The 27302-nt window shown below is 44.3% G+C and overlaps 1 protein-coding gene across 5 annotated transcripts in view; it reads right to left on the minus strand.

Annotated features, from left to right (window-relative positions):
- Positions 1–25783, minus strand: part of CAST (calpastatin) — a 61288-nt gene extending 35505 nt beyond the window's left edge. For 2 of the 5 annotated variants that reach the window (XM_042788149.1, XM_042788148.1), the window contains exons 1-3: positions 25546–25783; positions 20055–20117; positions 10846–10917 (exon numbers count right to left, since the gene is read on the minus strand). In XM_042788149.1, the coding sequence (XP_042644083.1) occupies positions 10846–10917; positions 20055–20117; positions 25546–25581 (171 nt within the window). In that variant the 5' untranslated portion in view covers positions 25582–25783. Of the gene's footprint in view, positions 1–3319; positions 3339–10845; positions 10918–20054; positions 20118–25408; positions 25484–25545 lie in introns of those variants that run through there. The other 3 variants (XM_042788151.1, XM_042788150.1, XM_042788152.1) reach the window with 3 other exon arrangements.
- Positions 25784–27302: the final 1519 nt, after the last annotated feature.

Raw genomic sequence — 27302 nt, forward strand, 5'->3', positions numbered from 1 at the left:
GGACCACACCTCTCTGCAAAACCCAATTCAAAAGATGATCTGGGTTAACCCTGGAATTTTATTCCGTAATTCTCTCACCACACAGAGGAAGTATTTACAGCAAATATTAATCTATACCCAGGAGCAAGCTCAACCAACATTTAAAGATGCTAAAAGAGCACATAGGCAACAAATCCACTTTCCCATGAAACCAAAAAGGGCAATTTTTTTAAAGAGAGTGGTTTGAACCAAGAAAATGAAAAACTGATTAGCTCATGAAGTGTTTTCACAGCCTCAAGTGCTGCTAAATTTACTGACGACCGCATCACATCGAGCCAGACAACTTCCATAACAGAGACTCACACTTACTGTTTTCTTCTATTTTGATTACTAAACCAAAATTTCTGTCATTTTGGTAACAGAAAAGAAACTTGGCAATATTTAATCACTGAATTTTATGCATCAGCTAAAGGTGATTATTCGTACTACTCAAATTTAAATTAACAGGTTTTTAAGCAGTGCTTGTTGAGATAACCTACTTGCATTTGAATTTGGTCACACTAAATTAAATGTTATCAAGTACAATCTGTGAATAAGATCAGCATTATATGTACCACAGCATAGAACAAGGCTTCATACCACCTAGAAACTAACTGATCTGACAAACCACTTTTAGGTTAGATGTCTGTTTTACAGTTTCCGGATTTCAGCAACCTATGTCAAGTGTGAAGTTTAACACTGGTATGTTTGTTCTTCTTTATTTTAACAACTATGAAGTCACTATTAAGACACTGAAACAGCTTTACGCTTGAATAAAAAACAACCAAGGGTAGTGAATGTCAATGGATTTAAAATAATTTTTGTACTATTTGACTCTTTTCTCAAGCTTCCAACACCCCAGTTTATGCTTACTTATATGCAGGAAGTTAGGGATATGCAGAAATATTTAGAACTATCCCACAGCTGGTGGTAAGAAGCACTATGCATTCATTTGTTACCACCTCCAACTGTGTCTAATGCTTTCACAGGTTTTTTTGTTTGGTTGTTTATTTCATTTGGAAGCAGAGGAAAAGAGTTTGCTAGCTGGTCACAGAGCATGCACAGTACCTAAACACGAAGAACCTCTACATGCACACGGTTCAAACTGTGGCCAGGAGAAATTATTTAAACTTAAGTATGTAGCATGGCTACTGCCCTGTAACCTTTACTGTACGAGGGCAACTTCTATTTAATGTCCTTTCATGATCAATGCAGGTGATCTGGAAAAAAAGTCAGTATATCCCAAGCAGGATATTAGACTTCATCTGCTGCCTTTAGATTCTGCGTGTATGCAAACAAAACACCACTTTAATATCAGAGGCTAAACACTCCTTGCTTTTAAATGGAGTAAAAAGCAAAGACAGCAGGAAAGCTCTGGTTTTCTACCCCGATTATACCTCTCCAGCATCAAACAGGGGCTTTGTTTCACTGGAAAAGTTTTTCAACTCACGGCATCAGACAAGTAAAAGCATTTTATTTTCAAACTTATACTTCATTGTCAGAGATGCTCATTTCATTGTCATTTTCATGAAGACTGATCTCAGCATTTCCACTTGATCACACAGTGGGCTACCTAACTTGAAATTTCCCTCAGCTGTGCATAGAGAAATATTCAGAAAAGCCATACTTTTGAACATCAGGTAAAACTCCTCACTGGGCACACAGAAGTGTCCCGAAATGAGTTCTTACATCAATAATTTGTTTTTAACTCCCTATTCTTACATCAATAATTTGTTTTTAACTCCCTATTCTTACATCTCCTTAAAACCTGCTCTTTGGTCACTTCCTTTTGGAAACTTCCTGTTTCCATCACAATAAATTCTACAAGTTGGCACATATTGAAATTTCATTTTCATTCAGTCATATTCAAATATTAGAAGTAGTGTACCAGTACTGTCATCTCCCTTCTCAGGTTCCCACTCTGCACAACAGGAACGTACAAGCTGGTCACTGTAGCACAGCTCTCCTTATTTGTAGACAGCTCAAAAATTATTTTTTCAGTTCTCTGTCCTGCAGAAGGTTAGTATTTAGCTGTAATTACTACAGCTGTTCCTATTTCTGCATGTTGTTTTAAACACCAGAATGTTCCAAAGCTATCTGCAGCAGCAAACTGCAAGCTGATAAGAAAACACCAGGAAAACATGCGATTAGGTGCCAGCCACATGCCATGCAGAGCTGCTGAGCTCAGCTAGGGTTGTGTCACTTGGTCTGCAGTGTCACCGAGGGACAGCATGAAAAGCCCTTCTCAGCAGAGCCAGAACAGAAATGGGGAATTACAAACAGAACCAGTATTATTTAAAGAAGGGTTTAAAAAAGATGGAAATGTTATGTAAAAGAGGATTTCCTCTTAAAACTGAAGATCTCTGAGGTTATTAGCTTGGTTATTTTATTACAATAATCAAACTAAGCAATACTCAGAATGGGCAGCTGGCAGTCACAAGAGCTAGTGAGTGATACCCTGAGTTAGAAATTTGATTTTTCACCTCCAGGATGAAGAAACAAAATATTAGTCATGAAGCCACATGAACTGATACACAGATTGTCACAATGGTGTCAGCTACCAAAACGAACAGAAAGTAAGATAGAAGGATAAACAAAAATCACCAAGTCAAGGAATTTTAGTAGAATTTTGATTTTAAAACATAAGCTAAGGGTAACAGTGCCTAACCTGTGGGTGTGTTGCTGGGTTTTGTTCTTAGATCATTTGAGAAAAACTCCACATTGTTTTATTATTCCCACTAAAAAAGAGGCAGATTGGGGCATTTCTTGCTTCAGCATTGAATCTTAACTCAGTATGTCTCAAAATTGCTTCAGAAGGGCCCTCTGCATGCCCTGGAGGAAGAGCCACATCATTGTTCAATTAAAAAAAATAAAATCTCCACCTCCGTGAGGCCTTGTCTTGCCTCACTGGGGCTTCCTTCCTGGGGATCAAAAATGTGAGTTTTCTAGTTGGCTCAAGCACTTCTACTAAGCGAGGGATAAAGGCAGGCACAGAGCTGACTTCTTCCAGAACCAGGGAGGTTCTTGAGCCTTAAAGAACTGCCAAGGAGCTGACAAGGCCACTGACCTCCCTGCCTCCCAGTGAGGTTCCTCCTTTGGCAGAAGAGACTCTGGACAAAGTCTCAAGCTTTATGAGTGCAGGTTTTCCTGCCTCTGTAAAACGAACAGCAGAAACGGTGAGAATGAACACAGTGGAGATCAACTCACTGAAAAGGCAGTTCCTTTACTTTCTGGAGACAGAAGCTTCTCCTCTACCCTCAGTACTCCCACAGCCACCGCCCTTAGGGCAACACCACCTTACCTAGATTTCAAACTGGGCGTGTCTGCTTAAGGTGCAAAGCTCCAGAACTATGAGAACTGTGAGACATACTGGCTGAGGAACTCATCCCTGAAACTCCAAGATCAGGAACAGAGTTTTCTGTGAGCTCCACATACCCAGGTATCTAATCACACATGTAAAAAAACAAAACACAAAAAAAGTACCATCTTATACAAGAGGCTGACAGTAACTAATATGTTAGTCTAGAAAATTAAATGTCTTATGTAGAAGAAATTATTATCCATTATGTTTTATGTCAATTTTAAAAAAATGCAGCACTGAGAAAACTAATCGCCAAACTAACTGTCAAAAAAAGAGAGCAGAAGAGCTACTCTGCAGGGGTGTCTCCAAAGTTCAAGAACTCTGCTACTTAACATACTATTTTCACTTTCTCCAAAGAAGAAGAGAGAAGGAGTAAGTATACTAGTAACAATAATCAAGTAGTGGCAAAACCTAAACAGCACCTACCTATCTAATTTCTACTACTACAGAAAGAATGAAAATATACAATTTATTGAAAAGCATTCTTTTTCCCCTGGTATTTTAACAACTTCCAGGCACCAGGTATAATGAACTCTTACTGTCGGTAAATTATTGATACTTAAGCACACTTCAACCAAGAAGTTGCTCTTGCAGATCCCACACCCAGACTATGCAATATTCTGTACGGGCCATAGGCATACTGAGCTCTGCACTGGTATGCCAAAAAAATTACATGGGTTTTTGAAGTAAGAAAAGCATAGGCTCTGAGCAATAAAAAAAATAAAGCACAAAAAAACCAGCCAGAACAAAAATATAAATACAGAACAACTCAGACACTCCTTTAAAAGTCTGTTCTTCCTCATCCCTCTCTTCTGCAAGACTGCTTATGTCACGTAAACTACTTGTTGTGTAATGCGTAAAACACGCAGCCTTACAGCGTCTAAAAAGACTGTTTCCAATATGTTAAAATAATTTTAAAAGCCAATTCCCTCCGCACAGCTAAGCTCTGGGGTGCTTCAAGCCTGCCGATGACAAGATCACGCTGAAAGCCGTGTAAATCAGCAGCTTGTTATTTCAGCTTACGGCATTCCTGGAAGAGAAAAACAAAACAAAACAAAACAAAACAAAACAAAAAAAAAAAAAAAAAAAAAAAAAACAGAGGACTGCAACGCAAATGTAAATGAGCCTAAAGGAGAGGCAGTGGGAAAGCAAAGCCAGCACGAGCAGCTAACTTACTTAGCACACGCGTGCCTTCCGCTTCCAGCAGGATCAGCAGGATACGGCTGTTTTTCGCCCGAGCGGGCTGTGGTTTCGGTTTTCAGGAGGTGCTGGCCAAGCCCTGGGCGAGCCGGTGCGCCCAGCAGCGCGCTCCCCACCCAGCACGGCCGCCCCACCTCCCAGCCAGCCTGCTGGTGCCCGTGCCCGGGCAGGGAACCCCAAAAAGCAGGTTTCCGGCCCCGGCAGCGCCCCGAAAGCGGTGCCGATGCCGGGGTGGGGGGTTGAGCTGTAGCTCTGCGTCGGGCGCGGAGCGGCGATGGGCAAACTCACCCTCCCGCCTCTGCGGATGCTTCTGGGCATGGTGCTCCTGGGCATCACGCCGTGGGGCTGGAGCAGGTTCCCCCCAACAGACGTGGCTGTCACCGAGCGGGCAGCACAGAGGGTCACGGGGATGAAACGCCTGCCAGCCTGGCACGACCCGGGGACGGAGCGACTTCGAGCTTGCAAAAAGCGGAGTATTCGCCTCCCGCCCTCGCCTAGCGCTGGTGCTGAGGGAAGGAACCTACTCATTCCCCCTCAACAGGCTGATATTTTTCATCAGAAGTCTACGGGACACGCACCCCCCCCTCCCCCCCCCCCCGTCAATTTGGACTGATTATCCAGATTCACTGTGTACATAAATGTTATTAATCGAAAGAAATTGAATTCGCCAGACCAGTTAAGGCCATTGAAATTTGATTGATGACTACTTTTAAGCATAAAAAAAATACGAATAGTTTATATCAATTTAGAAGACTAAAGGTATTTCTTGAAATACCAAGTGACCAATTTTTAATTATTTTTTTTTGCTATGCAATAAAATTCTCAATACCTGTATCATGGGAGTGGTTTATGCATGGCTGGTTTGTTTGGGTTTTTTTTATGAAAAAGCCCCCAAACCACTAACAAACCTTTCAACCATTTTTTTCATAATAGCCCGTATGCTGTCCTGCATCTCAAGGGAATAAGAAAGAGAAGCCAGCCCTAAAAGGGAAGTAGAAAGGGGAAAACGCCCGAAGATACGACAAGGACTGATGAGGAAAATATCTAACTTTTGAGTGCAATACAGATTTTTTTTTTTTTTTTTGGTGACATGATCATATTATTTTGACCACTTCACAGCTTTACTAGTTGCAATGCTTGTAGCGGTCTCCAGATCAGAGGCTTCCTTTACAGCCCCACTTTTCAAACGTGAAGATGACCTCAGGTGATGGACACCACATCCCATAATGTTACATCAAAGCCACCAGCTCTTCCACACAGGAGGCAGCTTCTGTACTCCTGCAGCTTCCAATTTTTAATGTTTTGGTCTATATTTAGGATGCCTCTGCTACCAAGAAAACTAGCACTGTTCTCCACATGGACACGGCTCTTGTGATCTTCCCGTGCAGGACCACATGCTGGCAACAGCTCTGAGGACAACTTGCAGGAACAACCCCATCATTTGTTATGGTCTTGCTGCAAAACAACTATAAATTGAGGATCTGTGTGCCATGACACACGTCTACTCTAAGGAGAACATGAAAAGGAAGTTCTTGGATACCTCATTTAAATATTTTTCTGAATAATCTCAAAATTTAGAGGTAGCCTTTCCAACCTTCACAATATGATTGGTAACACAGGAATAAATTTATGCATTTCCATGGACATTCCCAATCAGTACTGTGACTTCTACTCAAAAATGCCTTCCTTCACAATAAGGTGTCTGCGCAAAGCCCACAAAATAAAAATTTAGTTGCAGTTAAGTAAGGTATGTAGCAGAAAAAAAAAGTTCCAGCAAATACACTGACAGTAGAAATCACTTTTGATGATAATCTAGATAAGCTTGTGGCAGCATTTCCAGTCTGCTGCAGAAATAGCATGGACTTCACTCAAAGATATTTAGTAATTGCTCTTCTTTTTTTTTTTTTTTTGTTATTTTCCTGTTTGTTGCACAAGAAAGCAGATTGAATCCCCTTTTAAAACAGTGTTAATCTGGATGCCAGATGGAAGTAACTAACCTTAGATTTCTTAAATTATTAAGATCAAGAAGCTTCCGCTGAAAATATTCAAGATCAGTCAAATCTGAAATAAAAGTCATCCTTAATGAATTTCCAGTGTTGTTGAATTCTTCTAGCACTCCTTCCATAAATCATCCATGAAAGTAATATGGACAAAGATTCTTAGTTCACTAAGCTATAGCAGCCAGCAACAAAAAGAAAGTAATTACTCACTAAGAACTCATTAAGATCAATGCCAAATATCTGCTACATAAAAAAACAGCAAAAGTTCATTTGATATCAGTAGAATTACCATATAAGAACACAAAGATCCAAGAAAGATAGCTGGATCCAGCTCTGTTCAAATATTAGTGCCTTCTATTAATAGCTATGATTGAACACTGAGCTAGAAATTGGCCTTCCTATTGGCTATGGAACCGACAAAAACAATTTAAAAGGCTGTAAAAGAAAACACAGCAGTGCTGGTAGGATACCTTCTGCAGAGGAAGGAGGTTAGTTCAGTTTTTCCTCTTCACTGCTGCCTGCTAATAATGGTAGCGATAACCTCCTGGTTTGTGCAGCCTGGCAGTTAGTGTATACAGGGAAGAGGCTGCTCCTGAGCAACCAGTAAATATTCCTGGTGATCATAACCTCACTTGAATCTAACTTTTCACTCCATTTATCTGACAGGGCATGCACTTACTGAAAAGACTCGGGTACAAAATAACAATCTAACAGGACTTCACATCGAAAAGGAAAGAAAGGCTTATGGTTGACAGAAGGAAGTCAGAACCTCTGTTTCAGTTAAATATCTTTAAATTATTAATTTAGATTTTAGTTATACAGAAACCAGGGACATCAAGGCTGCTGATTAAACTTCCTAGCTGTCCTGAACACAGAGAACACAAAAGCCATACAGGTATAAAAGAGAGGAGACAAGGGAGGCAGCACTTCTTCCTTATACTGCATGGATACATGTGCGGGCAAACAAAATCCCTGTGAGAAGACACTAAGCAGAAGCAGTGAATAAATACTGGCTGCAATGCCAGGAACTTGCGAATGAAACAATAAAGAACACAGGGATAAAATTAGGACACAAAGAATGGCAGTTTGGATACACAGTGCAATGAAAATGAAGCCAGACAGATAAGTGTTTGCTCTTAGGAGTAGTTCACATTACAGTATACTTCCACAGGAAAATTAAAGTACCAAAGTATTAGCCAGACATTAAGTAACAACAGGCATTCATCACACACAAGTTCTTGTATCTTAAACTCAGAAACACTGGTGACCCAAGCAGCACACAAGCCAGTTATTCTTACTCACTAACTGAAAGAAAAATGGCTTAGGCCACAAAATAGAGGCAGCAAAAAACCCTCTGGCTATTCAATTCAGAGTTATTACACCACAGGGTAAGAGTAGATTAAAAAAAATAGCTAGCTGGAGCAACTTAACTGCCCCACCTCACCTGCCTCTTCAAAGAAGTTAGAAATTTATCTGGTATAAGGTACACTAATGGAAAGTGTTATTGACCAACAAAATGGTAAAGAAATCAAAAGAGATTTTGCACACAGGACACATTAAAGCTATAGCAGGGAAAAAAATAAAGGAGGAAGCAGCAGTCCTGAAGTTGTCTAAAAACTGGTGGAGTATTTTTGATTGTATTAAAAGATTTGATCTATTTTTGCAGCAGAATAGAAAAGGCTGCCTTGCCTTTTCCAAGAAATACTTCCTTTCCTGTAAAATAAAATAAAAAAAAATCCTGCAAAATTTTTCTTCTGAATAGGTGTTTTTAGAAACAAAAAGAGGGGCAGGAAATAATACAGCTAGCCAAATGGCTAGTAGGTGGCACAAACTACAAGAACATAACAGTAAAACTCAGAGTTTTGCTCTATTTTAAATAAAACTACAGGATTGCAGGAGATTGTTAAAATAAAAAGCTATAATTGAAACGGTTTAGCTGAATTGAAGAAAGGTAGTCATGGCCAAGTGGTAACTAAAAAGGTTAAACTTAAAATAGTTATTGATTAAGAGTTAATATTAGACAGCATGAGGTAAGTATTTTCATAGTATGTAATCTTTACCAGTAAATATTCTGAAATGTCACAGAAACTGAAGAAGCACCAAGTACTGAATAAAATACATAGCCTAAATTGTCATAATCTAATATAAAGCCGTTTCTGGCAATTACGCTATGTTGCTTTTTTTTCATGATACTACCTTCCGGTTCTTATGCTTCATAGCATCACCAGAAATTGTACCTTGTGAACTTAATGTAAGAGATATGCTTATAATGGAACACATATAGAAAAAAAGACTTAAAGATGTGTTAGCCAGCAAATTAGATGTGAGCTTCCATGGGACTATGCAGTTGGTGACAGATATGCAGCAAGATTACACTTGAGACCATCCCACCCTGTAGAGCTGTCATGGGAACCACACATGGACGGCTACATCCAGCTGAACTAGCAGGAGAAAGGCCCTGGTAAACTTCAAGGAATAAAAGAAAAGCAGCAAAAACATTGGGCTGTCTTTAGTGATAGACACAGACACTGAAAGAGAGGGAAAACAGGATTTATAACCTTGTGTCATCCTTCATTGAGTAGAAAGGGAAAATAATTACTTAGGTAGCACAGAGGCATCTTTAGGAGTATTATTTTACAACAGCACTGATTAGGAAAATAATTCCCATTCAAAAGCAGACACAATCTCTTCTGATAGGATCTCTGGGGTATCTCCAGATATGGAACATTGTGGTAGATTCAGCCAATGTACTTTGGTTCAGGCTGACTAAGGAGCAACTGGCCTCACATCCTGGGGGTGAAGTGGTGAGCTGGAAAGCCCCTAGTTCTTGCGTAAGGGAGTGAAGGTGTCTTGAAAAATATTTCAAAAGGTGGTTTGGAAACACAGAAGCGCAAGATAACCAAAGTAAAGAACAAGATGCCTGAGCTAAAATGAAGACCTCTACCTTGCCTGTATTACTGACTAGCAGCTGACTACTTCACTCTGTAAGTACTGCCCATCAGGATGGGCCCAGGCTGAGCTCCCCCCGAACCGCAGCTGGCCTGCACACCAGGCAGCTCTCCCCTGGAGCGAGGACGCCTCTCAAGGTTTGGGGTTCCTCACCTGAGACTGAGAGATCCTTCCCTACCCAAGGCGGGGAGATCCCCGACCCACGACAGATCCTGGGTGACTGATAGAATAATACTGCGAGACATTACTAATCCAAGTAGTTACTCACTGTTATGATAAACATCATATGGATAATTCCATTAGACATAAACCACTGACCAAGTCTGAGATTAAGACTGGATCCAGTCGCACCTAGGCTCTATCAGAAGTTTAGAAAGCAAGGGGGTCCACTCTGAACCTCATGACCCAACAGGAGGGTCTTCCTTACTCTCTGTGTTTCCAGGCCGTGTATCTTTCTAACTCAATTCTAACTCAACTTGCTCTTGTTTGTTTCTTCCATGAAGTAATTAATAAGGTGAACTTTGCCATCACACTTACCGAACCTTGTCAAACCACTGTTAAATTTTGTTAAATTCCATCAGTCTTATCAAGCTCTCTCACATTATTATTTTATCTCAGTAAAATGTATTGCTGCTTCTCCCTTTTGAGTGAGGTGCATTCCATTCACCTGTAACAAATATGCACCTAACAGTGATTACCAACGACAGCCATCAGCTCACGTGTGACCACCACCAGAAAGTGTATTTTCAACACCCTATTTCAATACTTTGGAAGACCTGGGCATGCTTAATGTGATCCCTGCTTCTCTTCATGGAGTATCAACTGCACTCCAATATGCAAGTCACCTTACAAGGCCTCTTAGACTAACATCCTGAACAACCGAACTGCTCTGGGGGCTACAAAAGCAAAGACAGTTATTGGCACCTCCATCCCATCAGGTCCTGCTGAGTAAACAGAATCCAAACATAGAAACAACACCTAAGGGTGAAAACAGAACCATGGCCCCACAAGTCAAATTAAGTTTGCCACTGATATCAGTGGGACTGGGATCTTTTAAAATAACGAGCAGACTAAGAAAGAACACATGAAAGGGTAGAATGTTATCAAGTCTACGTCCTCAAGAAGCCAGCACTGGCATTCTGCTGACTTGAGTTCCTCTTTCATTTAAATTCACCACAATTTCTAGCAAGACACGAAGAGCATCGTAGTGTTGCTGAACGCTGGCAAATAAACCATTTTCAAACCCACTGCAAGAAATGAAGTCATATCATATCCTCCTCACTTTTAAAAGAGACCATCTCCTTGAGTATGCATTACCTTAGCAGCAGAAGGTGCTCCACTTGCCTGTGTTTTAGGGGGTTGGCTGACATCAGCACTTGCTGGTTTCTTCTACAAAATAAAAATAAATAAATAATAATTTAAAAAAAAGACATACTATACATCAGAAACATTTACAAAGAAAAAGAAAAGCCAAAACATAGTATGAAAAAAAAGGTACACTAAAAAATGTCCATCAGAACATTTTATGCAAGGCAAGTCATCCAAAAATAAATTCTCCTATGTAACTTTAAATCATGCAGACATTTCAGACAGTTTTGCACAGCCCAGTATAGGCAGAGTTCTCTTGTACTGTTTTATGGAGGATATATAAATCTGTGCCATTTCCTGGGGCAGAGCAACTCTGTCTTAAATAACAGTTAAAGCAACAGTAACCATGTATACCTTAATGAAAAGTATCCACAAAAGCAAGATGGGTAAGCTATGGCTGTACAGATAAAATTTGAATGGCAACACAGAAGGTAACACTACATCTCAGGCAGAGAGGTAAAGATACAAAGTTAAGGGCAAAATGATGGTTTTTACAGTTAAAAAATATTCTTGCAACTGAAACAAAACCATGACATCCTCTTTGACCCTCCTGTTTTTGACCAATGCAATGCCATTATTATCAAGTACCATTGCAAAAACTCAGTTACTGCTGAAATCACATCTAATGAAGACTGGGAAAATAAGGCATCAGTAATGAATGCAGCAAAAAGCATCAGATTTTTGGAGGCAGGCAGCAGATGGGTAAGACCTATTAATTTTCTCTGGTAAGTAGAAGCTCAAGATTCAGAGCACACACTTTAATTACACTCTAGGAGCAGGGAAGTCTGTAGAATGACCAGAGATTCAATCAGCAAACTCGTATGCAAACCCAGAAGCACCAGTTTTCAATAATGGGGTATCAGGTACTGTAACAGACTGGGAGACTCAGAGACCTTTGTCATTAAGGCAATCCCACCTACTTTCACTTTCTGACTTAGCTCCAAAAGCAGGACAGTGTCTGGAATAACCAAACAGCCTCCACACTCAACAGTCAACCTCCAGCCAGAGCCTGGGGCAGCGGGCCACCCTCTGTGGCCACTTACGTAGGACTAACATCACAAAAATGTGGCCCAACCAAGTGGGGCATTTACATCAAGGATTACACATTTAGCACTGGCCACACTGGCAACAACGGCACCCAAGTAAGACTTCACAGCATGTTGCAAAACCAAGCTTAATAGTGATTTTTCCTGTTAAAAGGATGTTAGGAGTGTGGCTGCCTCTGCCAGACACTCCCACCCAGGACCCTCCTGCACAGCTACTGCAACCCAGTGCTGCCCAGTACGTACCAGTACAGACTTGCCCAGCTCTTGGGGACCCAGGATCTCTGCTCAGGCTGAGGGATGTGGCTGCACGTTCAACCAGCAGCGAAGCCGAGCACACATGCCAGAGACCCACAGGCACCAGACGGACACCGGCAGCACCCACGGCACCCACGGCCACCTCCCCTCCCCTGGGGCTGGCAGAGGCTGGAGGTCACTAGTGCAAGCACACACTCGGCACCCTCTGGGCTCAGCTGTGGGTCCCCTGAGTGCCGGCACGGCCCCTCCGTCCCCCCGCCAGCACCCCTGCTCACACCCGTCCCGCCGACCCCCTCCCACAGCCCAGACCCCCGTGTTTCCAGCCTCACCCCTTGAAAAGTCCCAGTTCGCTGCAGTTTCTCCACAGCCCATCCACTACCACCACCCAAGGGGGTTGGGTTCTGGTTGTTGCCTTCACGGATGCTATAAATGCTCAGGTTTTATGTCTCTGCACATCTACCTCCCTCCCCTTCCTTACCTTCCCAGCAGAGGAGATAAGAATCCTCACGTTCCACACGTCCAACTAGTGCCACTGACCAGGTCTGTTCTTATCACATCCTCCCTCATCATCAGGTTTGTCTCAGTATTTTCTTCTTACGGCTCTTTTGACCAGACACTAAAGGAGCAGACACTCTCCTTTCGCACACCCTTCAACCCCCATTGCAATGAACATCTTTAATTCCCCTAAGAAAGCAGCAGTCTCACAGCCCTAGGTGGCAATGCTGCTGAAGGCAGGTGACAGAGGTGTGCTGCTTTTGTAGAGACAGTACCGAAATGCGGGACCCCTTGGGTTATATCTCCGATGTACTGCATTAAAGACTAAGCAATAAGCATTATCCACAAATGCTTCAACTTTTAAATAAGTTACTAAGTTGTTGAAGGAATGCAGAATTTTAAATGCTACCCTTCCACTTTCAAAGAGAAAAGAAAAAAAAAAAAATAGTCAAAAAAGAGCAGAACTCTGAAGAGCAATCAGTATTCCAGATATGCTGTCAGTACCAGTTCTCTGTTTCCACCTCAGGCTCACCCTTTGGTTCAGAGCCTTCCAATTCATGATGTTCAGGACTTGGTACCTAAGACTGTGTCCAGACTGTGATGTTCTAAAAATCCATTAAAAAAAAAGTAGTGTTTTGCAGAAAGAGTTTTTATGACACTTATCAACATTTTAAAAAATTTCAGGCATGAGGCTAGCCTTTCACTCCACCCCCCAACTGAGGCAGAAAAAAACCCAATAGAGTGAAATAAATCCGTGTTCTGAGTATGAACTTAGTTAATCAATTAAACAGCATAAAGAAAAAACTGTTAATGCAAACATTTCTTGTGTTTCATGGTAAGCAGAACAGCAATACAGATACAGGTAGGAGAGAAGGAGAAGAAAAAGCAGCAAATAAATTATCCTCTGGAGTTGAGAGAGGCTATGTGGAGATAAGCTGTGTGGAAAGTTAAGCCATCACATCAAATCAGTATTCTTTACTGAATACTGAGATACTGACCACAATAGTTTAAGTAGAATAATATATTTTAGTTCCCAGGGTCACCTTTCAACAGTAACTTCTTTGGAATCTACCCTTTACCACATTTGTAAAAGCAGAAAAAATTGGCCCCATCATGCTACGAAGTTCATTCTTCTCTTACGCTTAGTAAAATAATGTTATGTGCTTCCCCACATCCTCCAGGCAAAGCAGTTCTGACACCCTTTATCAACAAAGCCATCAGAGCTGTTCCCATCTTCTCCCCCTGCAAGAAGTGGAAGAGTATTTTTTTTCTGTGACAATCTCAGCTGAAGAATCACTTTGCAGCTGTACTCACATCTTGCTTCCCAACCTGATAATAAGAGAGCTAATGAATTATCAAAACATGCCTTCCTTATGAAATGAATTATAAGAATCCAGAGCCTGTACAGAATTGTGGGTGATAGAATAAGATCTGTGGCATACAGGCACTTATAATCTACTTTTCATTATTAGCAATGGCTTCAAAACAGAAAGACAAAACACTGTTTCATAGTTGGGAGGTTAATACCCCCATGTTTAATAAAGGGGAGATAAAATATATATCCCTCTGATATGTAGATTTTCTGAGAGAAGACATGCATTAAGACTGGTGTCTAGAGATATGGATTAAATGTTCATTTTGGACTATAACATTCAAGTGCTCATTATAATATTGCAATAAGAATGCATACAATATAGTTCTTTTAAGGAAAAAAAAAAAAAAAACACATGAGAAAAAAAGTGCAATCTCTATACAGGAAATGCTTTTGAGAACCATAAGCCTCCATCTTTCAACCTTTCATTCAAGAATTGCTTGAATAGCAATCACACATTATTTCCCTCTATGCTGGGAAGAGCCCCACATCACAACAGCTCCCAATGAATATCAAAATTTAACTCAAATAATCCTGCTTTTCAACTACTTTTTGCATCTTACCCAAAGAAGAACCAAAACAGAAAAGGAAGACAGGCAAACAAGCCAGTGTTGTACTCCTCAGAATGCCTTTGCTTCTCCATCAAGGACAGACTGAAGCCACACTCCCCAGCTGCCCCCGCCATCCCCCTGCACCCAGTGCAGGGAGGTAAAATCAAAGGAACAATAGTTTAAAATAAAAAATTTGGTAACAAAGTAGAGAGAGACCTCACAAATGCTCCAGTCAAAGTTACTTACGTGCCTCCACAATTCAGACCAGTAGTAAGCAGCCCAATAGATTTTTACCAGTCATAATATCTTTACTCAGCATTATGCCCCTGGACTCTTGAGTAACTCTAATACTTTTTCTAGATAAGGAATCCTGCATGACAAGCATCAGGATTAGAAACGATCACAGAAATCCTGGTGTCAGAGCAAAGAATCCATTCTAAAAGGACAGTAATGCTTCAGCGCCAATTATCACTGTCATCCTTTCAAAGTAAAGAATGTATTTCCTGTTAAGTAAAGAATAATGAGCTGAGCAAGTAGCACATATTTTATCTACACAGCTGTAAAGCATGACTCAAAGTGGCAGGATGTATTAGGGAGGGTCTTGTTTCATACTAGATCTGGTAAAATATGGCCCCACTCTGAGATGGGGCTTCAAATTCCTAGAATATACGTGGCTCCACCTTCCTTTTGACACCACAATTTTACATTCAGTCACCAGCAATCCACAGGCTAAATTTTTAGACTGACACAGAAGCTCTCCCTGGTACGTCCCTCTATAACAGTAAAAGGAGACTAGGCCTTTTCAGATAATGGGCAGTTAATACAAGCATGAATCCATACAAAACAGAGTATGGGGCTTTCAGTGCTGAATCGCACTCAATGGGAGTATTTGGTTTGCATTGATCTTGTGAGTTACACACATGGTTATGTACTAAAGCATCCCATGCCCCCAGGGGCAGCCCTCTGAAGGGGCAATACTGAACACGGTGTTCAAGAACAGGACAGCAGGATCACGCAACCTACCACAACACAAGACCTGCCTTACTGAGCCTGGCTGAAGTTTCACATATTCGACCTTCCCATCTCTAGCAGTAGCCATCAGCAGATAGGAAAGAAAACAAAAACAGTGATGTAGATCAGGTACATGCTGATACTCCTGAATACCCCCTACAGATTCAAACAACTTGTGGCTCAGGGACTTCTTAATTTCAGTATATTTTATAAACTGTCCTGGGTTTCTCTTCAGGATCTTGTCCCATCTCCCCTTGAAAGTATTTATATTTTAGCATCCAAAAGTTTTTAGGGCACTAATGTCTGGACAGCATACAAAGTCTGAGGTGATCTGAAATTGGTGGAAGGGCACATGTAAGCTGAAGATGATGTCAAGATGAGGGGCAAAGGAAAACTGCACCAGCTGTCTCTCATATGCTAACACTTTACATATGAAATTGTTAAAAGCCTTGGAACATCAGAAGGGAAGGAGAAGAAAGGAAATTTCCTATGTCATACACTTTGCAATGGCATGTTGCAAACGTGTTGACTCAGGACCATGATGTCAAAACACAGTGAGAAAACAGAGGGACAGATATGGGAAAACAGCTGCACATCACTCACTTTTACTGGGTGGCAGGGGCATCCCAGCTGCAAGCATATGCAACGGCTTAAAGTACATGAGCAACCACCAGTTCCAACAACAATCATTTCTTTTCTGTTAACACCTACCATACACACATCCACAAGGAATGAAAAAATTTCATTAAAGATGATTTTGATTCTCAGGAAGTCACTGATTCTCCTTAGAATGTGAATTCAACAAATGTAAAGACATAAGGAGTGAAGGTATATCCCTGTGACCCCTTTGTCCTTGAGCAGTGCCCAGTACAACCATAACACATACAGACTTGCACTGTCAACCATGTTGATAAACTGCCCACGCCTTCTTCTGATTATGTATTCTAACACACCTGCAGTTTCCAACTCTGTCCCTCCAGCAAATCTTTTGCCTATTCCTACAAGACACCATGTAGAGATACACACTCAGTTGCCCATCATTAGATTGATGGATTATCTGTATCTCAACCTAAAGCTGACCATTCCTGTCGCAAGTAGATCCCCCAGTCTTTCTAGATGTAAAGCTTGAGTAGCACTAATGAAATGAGGCAAACCAATATGACAGTATCTCTGCTAACATATGTTAGGTAATGAAGTGGAGGAGATCAATCTTTCGAAGAGCAGCATGGCCCTGTGAGGGAGGGCATCACAGTCCTATCCCTTCCAAAACCCCTCCACAATACTTCTCACCTGTGCTAGATGCAATGGCACCGAGTACTAGTGCAAGCAAAGAGCTTCCAACTAACTACCACAGGCTACTGTGAAGGACCAGGGTTAAAGTAAAATGAGTATATAGCCTCAAGGCCATGTGTTAGTTTCTGTTTTCAGAAACTGAACAGACTAAATTCAGGGAGAGTTGGAACCTTAGTACTGTGGTAAGCTTTCTGGCCACAGAGCCACACTGGTGAGAGTGGACCCTGGGGAAGAGAAGGCAGAGAAGGACTGTGTGCCTCCTCTACCTTCCCAGCTAGACAGCCATCAAGCTGAGCGGAGTTGCTGGGAAGAGCAGCTGAACTCACCGGCTGCCTCTCCCAGCCAGCCAGCACGCTCTAGCTGGGCGCCTTCAGCGTCAGCCACTGCAGCACAGCACGACACGGAGGACTGTGGGAGCTCCACGCTGAAGTGGGGAGCAGACACAAGCGGCAGCTGCCAGCCGTGGCACCCGTACCACGCAGGAAGGGAAGCCTGCTCCGCGACGCGGAGGGAAAGGCTCACAGCCTGCAGCGAGCCCAAGACTCCCCCTCTCAGCTCTGAGGACGCGGTTCATCACCCAGCTGCATGGACCAGCCTAGTACTTGGTGATCTGGTTTCTTTCCTCTCCTGTTGAGCAGCTGGGTGACCTTAAATAAGGCAATCCCAGCTCTGTGCTCCAGCACTTCTCCTTCCCCACATTTTATCTATGTCACTCAGGTATTATGTCTAGTCTCCTTTACACAGCGCTTTAAGATCTAAGGAGGAAAGCACTGTGTGACAGTTAAGCAGTAAGTCACTGAAAACTTAGAAAGTAAATACTTCCTGAAGAAACAATCTTACGAAATCACACCTCTTGGCACATCACAGGTAAAGTGCAGATACTCCCTGCTATGATTGTGTATAATTCCAAAACTATAGTGTTATTAAGTATACCATCATCACACTGTTAACTCCTAACTCTTGTAAAGCACTCTTACTATTTTGTGTTACAACACTAGAAATGAAAAAATCTTATGGAGCCATTTAATCTCCCCAGCACCTCTGTGCGAGCGCATATGTTACCAGGCAGGTTTCTATTTACAGTAAACCTGCTGTGTTTTTTTCAATCTACTTTTAAGTCTCCAAGAAGAAAAGGCTTAAAAAGCATATCCTATAACTTAACAATACTCATTCTGATGTTGTGGCTAATTAGCATCTCCTACTCAAACCTGTGTCAGACCCTTCCTACCTTTACTTCTTCTCTCAGGACTATATACTCAAATAATCTGAGAGACAGAGTCATTTATTGTTACTTTTAGCTAAGCAATAAGCATACAGGCTTTTACAGTTTTCTCTTTAATATGAATATAAACTGGTCAAAGACTTTTGTATTTCCTTGTCATTTTTATAACACATTACCAAGCCTTTTCTAGTAGGGAGATGAACATACTCAGTATTCTAGACAGGGTCGTCCACAGCTATCTACAGAGAGATTACAAATTTCTGCTTCAAAAACTGAAGACTACAGGAATAACCCTTAACTGTTAAACAAAAATATAACACTGCAGACTCTTGGGAAAGCTGTACAAACAGTCTGAGTTGCTGCCTCAACTGCTTAAAAGAACAGAGTGTTTTGGAGGTAGATGTGAACCATGGTAGGGCTAATGTCATTCAATGAGCCTAAAAAAAGTGGTTTGATCTACTCTCACTTTTTAGCACTGTAAAGTCAATGAACAAGTCAAACATACAAAGAAATTCACAAGATGAAACACATTCAGTATTCTGAGGACTCAAAAAGCAAAAGCATCAGAACAGCAAACTTAGTAACAGCCTCCTTTTGCTAGCTAGAAACAGATCTTCTCAGTGAGAGGTCAGAAACAGCAATTCCACAACCTAAACTCCAGGCTTCAACTCCTACCCTACCCACAAAGAAGTCAGCACTTCTATGTTAAGAGCAACAACATGCAGGCAAAGAAATTGGCATTACACTAGGGAGGTATAAAAGAATGATGCTATTAAGAAAAAACTAAACTGCCTAGAGAGGAAAGGAGGAACGTGTTGCCAGGCTAGATAAGCCTTCCTTGGTATTTGGACAGGAAAGGAAGGTAATTGCTTTAATGATCTACTTCAGAGGATGGTAATAAAAGCATTCACTGGCCTTGATTTGTAGCGCAGCTAAACACACCACCGCTTAGACAAAGTTATTTTCCAAATAGCTTCTGCCATGAACAAAGTACCAGGCACACCTATTCCTGGCTTCCCTGTATTGATGATTGGCATTTGAAGCCAACAAGCAGACAACTAGTAATAGATGTTTCTACGAATTCCTCTCTTTCTGAATCTGCTGTCAGCCTTCCTAGGGGAAGCACTGCTCCCACCTGCAATAGCAGAGGCTGCTGGGGAACGAACAACCAGCACTGGCACCTTCTCCTCACAAGCTCACAAGGACCTACCTCCGAGTGGCCAACAGGGCTTGGAGCTGCTGGCAGAGAGGACTGCCTTCCACGTACTGCTCCCAGCACTGCCCACAACCCATACGGCTTCTGATTGTTAACAACAGCCACTATGGGCGGACTGTAAAGCTGCTTGTGTAAACACCACGCTATAACCCAGCAAGGACTCTTGAACTGTAAATACCAGTTCCTGAGGAAGCGGTATCTTGAAAAATAAGTATTTTTTTTCTAAAATACAGCCCTGACCACATATTTGCAAGTGCGTCAGGAAATGTCCCAGACACGCAACGTCCACGTATGAATTGGGATTTGTATCTGGAGAGGCAAAGGCAGGATGCAGACGAGGTGGAAAGCATCACGGTGCACTCGCTTTGTCTGTACTTTTGGACAACCGAAAAACCAGGACCATCAGGCGTGTCCTACAGTGTACCTGCACTGCAGAACAGACACATCTGCTGAGACCACTTCCACCAATACTAACATGCAGTATTTGTGAAAGGATGAGCAGAGCCAATAAATATTTTCAGTAGGCTGCTCAGCAGCACAAGGCAAAACTATACATTCCTGGAATGAATAATGAGTGACTACAGTCAACAGTTAATTATCTGAAAAGTACCACTTTGCTATCAAAAGACAAAAGTCTGTATAGGAAGAAATTAATTACCAACTTTTCTTCTTAATATGTTCAAACATTAGAATTTACCTCTGCTGCTTCTGCTTTTTTCTCTTCCAATTTTGAAGAAGCTTCATTTGCCTTGTCACCATGCTGTAAACAGAGAAAACAGATGCGTAGTTATTAAGAATTTAAATTATGCCTTCTATGTAGAGAAATTCTCAAACATCTTGGACCACGTGTGATTCCCTTCACCTACCACAACACAACAGAAGGGAACATTCTAAGTTTTCCTTCTCGCTAATGGACGGGATTTATAAATAACCTGCCAAATAACTTCAAGCGAAATCACAGTCAGAAAGTCATGACTTCCAGGGCAGTACATGTAACAGTGGTTCTTGTGAAAAGTTCAGGAAAATATTAAACTATTCACTCATTCCTCACCAGCACAGCACTCTGATACTTGCTTCGGAAATGCTGTCAGTCCCACTGGCTTCAGCAGAAACCGGACAGCTCTCAGAGAGACCAACACAACATGTGCAAACATGAGCATCCATGCCAACATCTGAACAACTTTCCTCAGGTGCATTAAAATGCTCATTATGCCCAGCCCTCCTTACCTAGAAGAAAGCTATTACTACAACTTCTAGAATTCTGCTGCTGATATATAAAAAATAAATGCTCTAACAGTTCAGGCACAGGAGCACATTAGGAAACACAGTTCTTCCAGGTTCCCCAAACCTCCTGCATCTGTCATCCCCTCCAAGACTTTAAACCTCTGGCTTTCATCTAACCTGATGTGCAAACCCATTTCCTCCCCATGTGTGGCAATGTACAGAAAGACAGTTTGCTCAGCATGCACACTTGCATCCAGTGCAAGTTTTACTGTCTGCATCTCTGAAAAGTGGTGAACGCAGTCCCTCAAAAAACATTTTTCAAAAACATATTGTTTAATCTTTAGAATTAAAAAAAAAAAAAAAAAGTAAAATGCAAGAAGTTTTACCATGAATGTAAAAGGCAACTTAATACAGCTATTATCTAATACCTCAGCTAGTATAACTTCCCACAGCAACTGAGACATCTGAGAATGAGGATTCATGTCTGGTTTGTTTTTATTAAGTAAAGACAGGAGATGATTTGAGACTCATTTATTCCCTTCTCTTTTGAGGACTGAGCAGCAGGAGGTGAAGTTTGCTAACCCACTAAAGTAATGAGTTCCTACAGATTTTTCTTTACATGGCTATAGGGAGAAAGTAATGATCCATGTAACACCACACTATCTTCAACAGGAATGTGTTCAAGCACATCAGCAGACAGGCTGGGAAAATACTAAAACTCAATGAACAAATAAAGCTAAAAGTAAAAAAGAGCATGTCTCTAATCTGTTTCCACTATGGTAGTACACGACAAAAATTTCAAAAATTATTTTAGACAACCTCTCATAATTCAAGTTTTTAAAACGAGTTTGGGCATGACTAAGATACCTGACGAGTTTTAAAATTGAAAATGCTATTCTCATATTCCAATCATATCTCTTCAGAGGAGAAACAAGCCCCACAGGTTGTCCTTTCAGGTAAGAGTTGAATTGATTTACTGCTTCATAATACCACTTTCAGTATAGACACAATTAACCCAGTTATCTGTGCTTTTTACCGCTACAATAAAAGCACACCACATACATACCAATAGAAGCAACACCAGTGAGTGTGCTCTTGCTGACAAAGTGGTATCTCCAGAGCCAGAGCTGCTGTAAGACTCAGGAGCTACAGCTCCTGCCCAGCAAAACTTGGTTGTGCAGACGGGGCTCTCCTCCTAAACAGACACCCTTGGCCTCACAGCACTCTAAAAGTCAAGTGCTAACCTGAATCCAGCTAATTAAGCAAGCTTGTCTTTCTGCACATTGCATGTATTTCACTGCCTTTATTCACTTGCTTCTTCAGATTTGGATACAGCTTTTAAAACAACACCACCAATTAAAGCCCAGGCTTGTTTTTGTTTTGTTTTGTTTTTCTCTTTTATTAAACAAAGTTGCGGAACGCAGGTGCCTTACTTAGATCCTACCGAGTGTGCCAGACTTTTACCAGGGCCAAATCTGGTGTTACCCTTCCTCCCCGAGCCCATCTCCTCATCCTCACACCAAGAAAACCCATACCAGACTGGAGACAGCACCGGTAGGGCACCCCACCCCCGGACTATGAAGAGGGGGACAGGCTGTGTTTCAGTGGGTGGATGGAGCTCGGAGTGTCCCCTCTTGGGCATAAAGGCTTCTGTGTCTGCTTGCCTCAAGCAGACGTTTCTCCTGTTTTCCCACCCCAGACCAGTCGGTCAGGTACAGTGGTCTGTGCTGGTTGCAGAGGGCAGGACAAGGGGGCTGGCAGGACAAGGGGGCTGGCAGGACAAGGGGGCTGGCAGGACAAGGGGGCTGGCAGGACAAGGGGGCTGGCAGGACAAGGGGGCTGGCAGGACAAGGGGGCTGGCAGGACAAGGGGGCTGGCAGGACTTCCTCAACCACCCTTCGAGCAGAATATTGACTCCACGCCCCTGAGGGACCCCGGGGAGGCTTCACTGCCCGGAGAGGACAAGGAATGGACCAGGACAAGGAGAGCAGCTTTGCCACCCCTAAACTCAAGATGGAGAGAGATTGAATGCATTCTGTCTTCCCTCCAGAAGGCTATGTCAAACAGCACCTCTAATAATGAGACTTTGACTTAACAGCCAAATACTGTTTATTATAACCGTGGGATAGAAGCACGTACGACCCAACCAAAGTAATTTTTTTATCCAGTAAGTTGGAGTCAGGCACTGTGTACGCATTAAGCTCTGACACTCTCCAGCCTCAGATAAGAAAACAGTCTATGAAAGTATAACTCCACTTGGAAGTCTGCCACCTGAGGAGGCAACCTTGGAAAGCACGCCTTCTTAACACATCTTCTGAGAAGACCTTGCTGGTTCCCTGAACAGTTGATGCTTACGATATGAGAAGGGACCCTGTTTCAACAATACCCTTCAACAGCTCTTTTATGCTCTGTATTTCCAAGCTTCAAACTGTCTGCTAAAGAAATAAATACATAAATAAAACAAAAAACAATAAATTAACCTGCTTAGCAGGAGTCTAAATTCAGGTTTTCTGGAACAGTGTGCATCCATTCCTCCTTTACATTCCCAAGTGGATGACAGAGTTGACTTTTCCTTTGGGCACTCTTTCCTTTTCCTCTCATCTTTCCTTACAATGCCAAAGAAACATATCCATAACCAAGCCAGTGGACAGGAGCAGCTCCAGCTCTGTCACACGAACAGTGGATGTACAATTGAGATTACATTTCTAGTATAACTAACGAACTAACAACAATTCCTTATAGTTGTTTAGTTGGCCGAAAATATTTTCCAACTGTTCTAACTAAAAATAAAACACACAAACTCACCCATAATTACATGTCACAAAATACACAAGTATCACGGAGAAGAAGGTTTATCCCTAGATCTTCATCCTGCTCTACAGTGCACAAAAATGTCCCGACTCTATTGTTTTATAGACACACCTTTAACTTCCAATTCAAAGCGCACTCTGGCCTAGGTAAAAAGCACAGAGCAAAATACTAACTGCTGAACACACAACTGCATTCCCAGCCCACGCAAAAATCAGACCCCAACTAAAGGTCTCGCCTCAAGAAATTCCTTCTAAACCTCGGGAGACTCATCAGCATTAACGAGCCTGCCGTTCAAAGCTGTTGCGCAGCATCTCGGAGGACTGCAGTGACGACACGCTCGGTAACTGGGTGAGAAGGGAAGTCTCCTTGCAAGATTCTCAGCTGAAGCCAACCAACTTTGCATTACAGAAATTAAAGGAGACGTGTCATTTTAGGCAGATAGTAATCTGACCTTCGTTTTCAGTTGCAATTGGGAAGGAGGCGGAAGCGTTTGATGCTGCTCAGAAAACTGCCAGATGGAAAGAGGAGTCAGGGGAACTACAGTCGAGCAATGTAAGGAATGGAAAGGTGAAATCTAGATTCTTCTTACAGCCATCCCATTCTGCTGTAAATACACCAGCCAGTAAATACCTTGGTAGAGAAACCAGTGAACCCCTTTTGCGTCTGTGGCTCTCTTTCATTTCTTCAGCTTCACTCACTCATCCTTTAGACCATGAGGTCTTCCAGGAAGGAACTGCCACGTGTGATACACGTGCACGGGACGAGAGCGAGCTCCAGTCTCACGTGGGGACCCGCTGGTGCTATTCTGGCGCCGATGGCTGCAACGATGGGTTTCCAACAGAGAGCATGTGGTGGAGTGATTTCCTTACCCATCACAGGCAGTCACGTTGGCTCGGTATCTTTTATTACCCTGGAGCTGGTCACACAGGGCCACCTCTGACATTCGTGCCACCACTTAATGCAGCAATTCCCAAACCTTCTCCCTTGTCACTCCGTGCCGCCTCCACCACACCGTACCACTTGACACAACAAATTACACTTAAAGACATTACTAAACACCCATCCAAGCTACTTAAGAGAAATTTAAAAGTACATTTATAAATTGAATGGATTTTCATCTACCTGATTATATATTTAGCAAATACATTAAGGCGATGTTTTCTCTGAAAGCCACCTGACACAACCTGTACTTTCTGCAAAAGTTTAACAGAACGCAAACTTTTTTTTCACTGCTGCAGAGAGACACCAACCGTTTCCTCGTATGACTAATAAATTACAAAGTGCAGTTTTTAAAGCAATGGCAGGTTCGTCACAGTAACGAGTAGCAACCCAAGCCCGGCCAAACCGTGGGGAGCCATCAGAGAGCGGCGGTTTATTCTGGGAGCATCCATCAAGCAACGACTATTGCTGGCAACCCCACCGCCTACCTGCCGTTAACAACATGTTTCTGGAAAAAGGGCACTCTGGGGGTTTTTTGGGGTTTGTTTTTTTTTTTTTTTTTTTTCCCCAAAGCTGAAACAGGTCCCATATCAATTCCGCCCTGCGCCGCACACCGCGGCCGTCCTGGTTTCGTCAGCGAGCCGGCTTGCGCGAGTGGGAAAACGACAGAAATAGCACGGAAAAACCCGTTTTTTTTGGCGAAGGGGTGATGGAAGCACACCCCGGGAACACCACGTTCCCTGGCTTAAAACGCTACGGCGCGGGCGTTTAGGTTAAAAAAAAAAAAAAAAAAAAAAAAAAAAAAAAAAAAAAAAAAAGAAGAAAAAAAGCGGTGGTTTGCGGCAAACCCCCCCCCCCCCCCCCCCTCCTCACGCCCTGAGGGCGGCGAGTGGCGGGAAGCCCCCGCCGCCCCAAATCCCGGGGTGCCCCCCCCCCCGCCGCCCCAAATCCCGGGGTGCCCCCCCCCCCCGCCGCCCCAAACCCCGGGGTGCCCCCCCCCCCCCCGCCGCCCCAAACCCCGGGGTGCCCCCCCGCCGCCCCAAACCCCGGGGTGCCCCCCCTCGCCCCCGTATTTACCATGGCGTACCACCACCTCGCAAAGGCCATGGCGCTCCCCGCTTCTCCTCCCCGGCCCCGGACCGCGCCCCGGCCGCCGCCTCCTCCCCAGGGCGGGACCCGCCGCCCCCTCACACCCGCCCCCGGCCCCATCTTACCCCCTCGGGCGCGGCGGGGGCCCCGGGCTCCAACATGGCGGCCGGGCGGCGGCGGAGCGGGAAGGACGGCTCCCGGTTTCCCGGTTCCCGGCGCTGCAGCGGGGCCCCGCAGCCGCCTGTCCCGGCGGACGGTCCCTCCCCTTCCTGCTGGCGCCGGGCCGGGAGCGGGGAGCGGGGAGCGGGGAGCGGCCGCTGTCACCGGGGTGCGAGGTGGCGGCCCCCCCCCCCCCCCCCCCAGAGCTGGTTTCAGGGCGGTTTTTGGAGGGCAGGGTGGGGACTCTGCAGGCGCTTCCCTTTTTTTCCGCGGGGCAGCCGGCCTTTCCGATCGGCTGGGCGGTGGGGGCGGACGCCCCGACCCGCAGACGGCGACCGGCGCCTTGGGCACCCTGACACCCCGGCACCCTGACACCCCGGCACCCTGACACCCCAGCACCCTGACACCCTGACAACCCAGCACCCTGACACCCTGAAACCCCCACACCCTGACACCCCGGCACCCTGACACCCCTGCACCCTGACACCCCGGCACCCTGACACCCCGGCACCCTGACACTGACACCCCTGACACCCCGGCACCCCAGCACCCTGACACCCAGCACCATGACACCCCTGCACCCTGACACTGACACCCCTGACACCCCTGCACCCTGACACTCCAGCACCCCAGCACTCTGACACCCTGACACCCCAGCACCATGACACCCCTGCACCCTGACACCCCAGCACCATGACACCCCTGCACCCTGACACTGACACCCCTGCACCCTGACACTGACACCCTGACACTGACACCCCTGACACACTAGCACACTTACACCCTGACACCCCTGACACCCTGACACTGACACCCCTGACACACTAGCACACTTACACCCTGACACCCCTGACACCCTGACACTGACACCCCTGACACCCCAGCACACTTACACCCTGACACCCCGGCACCCCAGCACCCTCACACACTCACACCCCGAGCACCATGACACCCCTGCACCCTGACACTGACACCCTGACACTGACACCCCTGACACCCCTGCACCCTGACACCCCAGCACCCCAGCACTCTGACACCCTGACACCCCAGCACCATGACACCCCTGCACCCTGACACTGACACCCCTGACACCCCAGCACCCTGACACCCTGACATCCCTGCACCCTGACACTGACACCCTGGCACCCTGACACCCCTGCACCCTGACACCCCTGACACCCTGACACTGACACCCCTGACACCCCAGCACACTTACACCCTGACACCCTGACACCCCAGCACCCTGACACCCTGATACCCCTGCACCCCAGCACCCTGACACCCTGACACCCCTGCACCATGACAACCCTGCACCCTGACACTGACACCCCTGACACCCCAGCACCCTGACACCCTGACACCCCTGCACCCTGACACTGACACCCTGGCACCCTGACACCCCTGACACCCTGACACCCCTGACACCCTGACACTGACACCCCTGACACCCCAGCACACTTACACCCTGACACCCCAGCACCCTGACACCCTGACACCCCTGCACCCTGACACCCCAGCACCCAAGCACCCTGACACCCTTGACACCCCAGCACCCTGACACCCCAGCAGCCTGACACCCCAACACCCTGACACCCCGGCACCCTGACACCCTGAAACCCCCACACCCTGACACCCCAGCACCCTGACACCACTGCACCCTGACACCCCGGCACCCTGACACCCTGAAACCCCAGCACCCTGACACCCCAGCAGCCTGACACCC

The sequence above is a fragment of the Tyto alba genome, unplaced genomic scaffold, assembly GCF_018691265.1.
Source record: "Tyto alba isolate M040663 unplaced genomic scaffold, T.alba_DEE_v4.0 Super-Scaffold_13, whole genome shotgun sequence".
In the NCBI taxonomy this organism is placed as follows: Eukaryota; Metazoa; Chordata; class Aves; order Strigiformes; family Tytonidae; genus Tyto; species Tyto alba.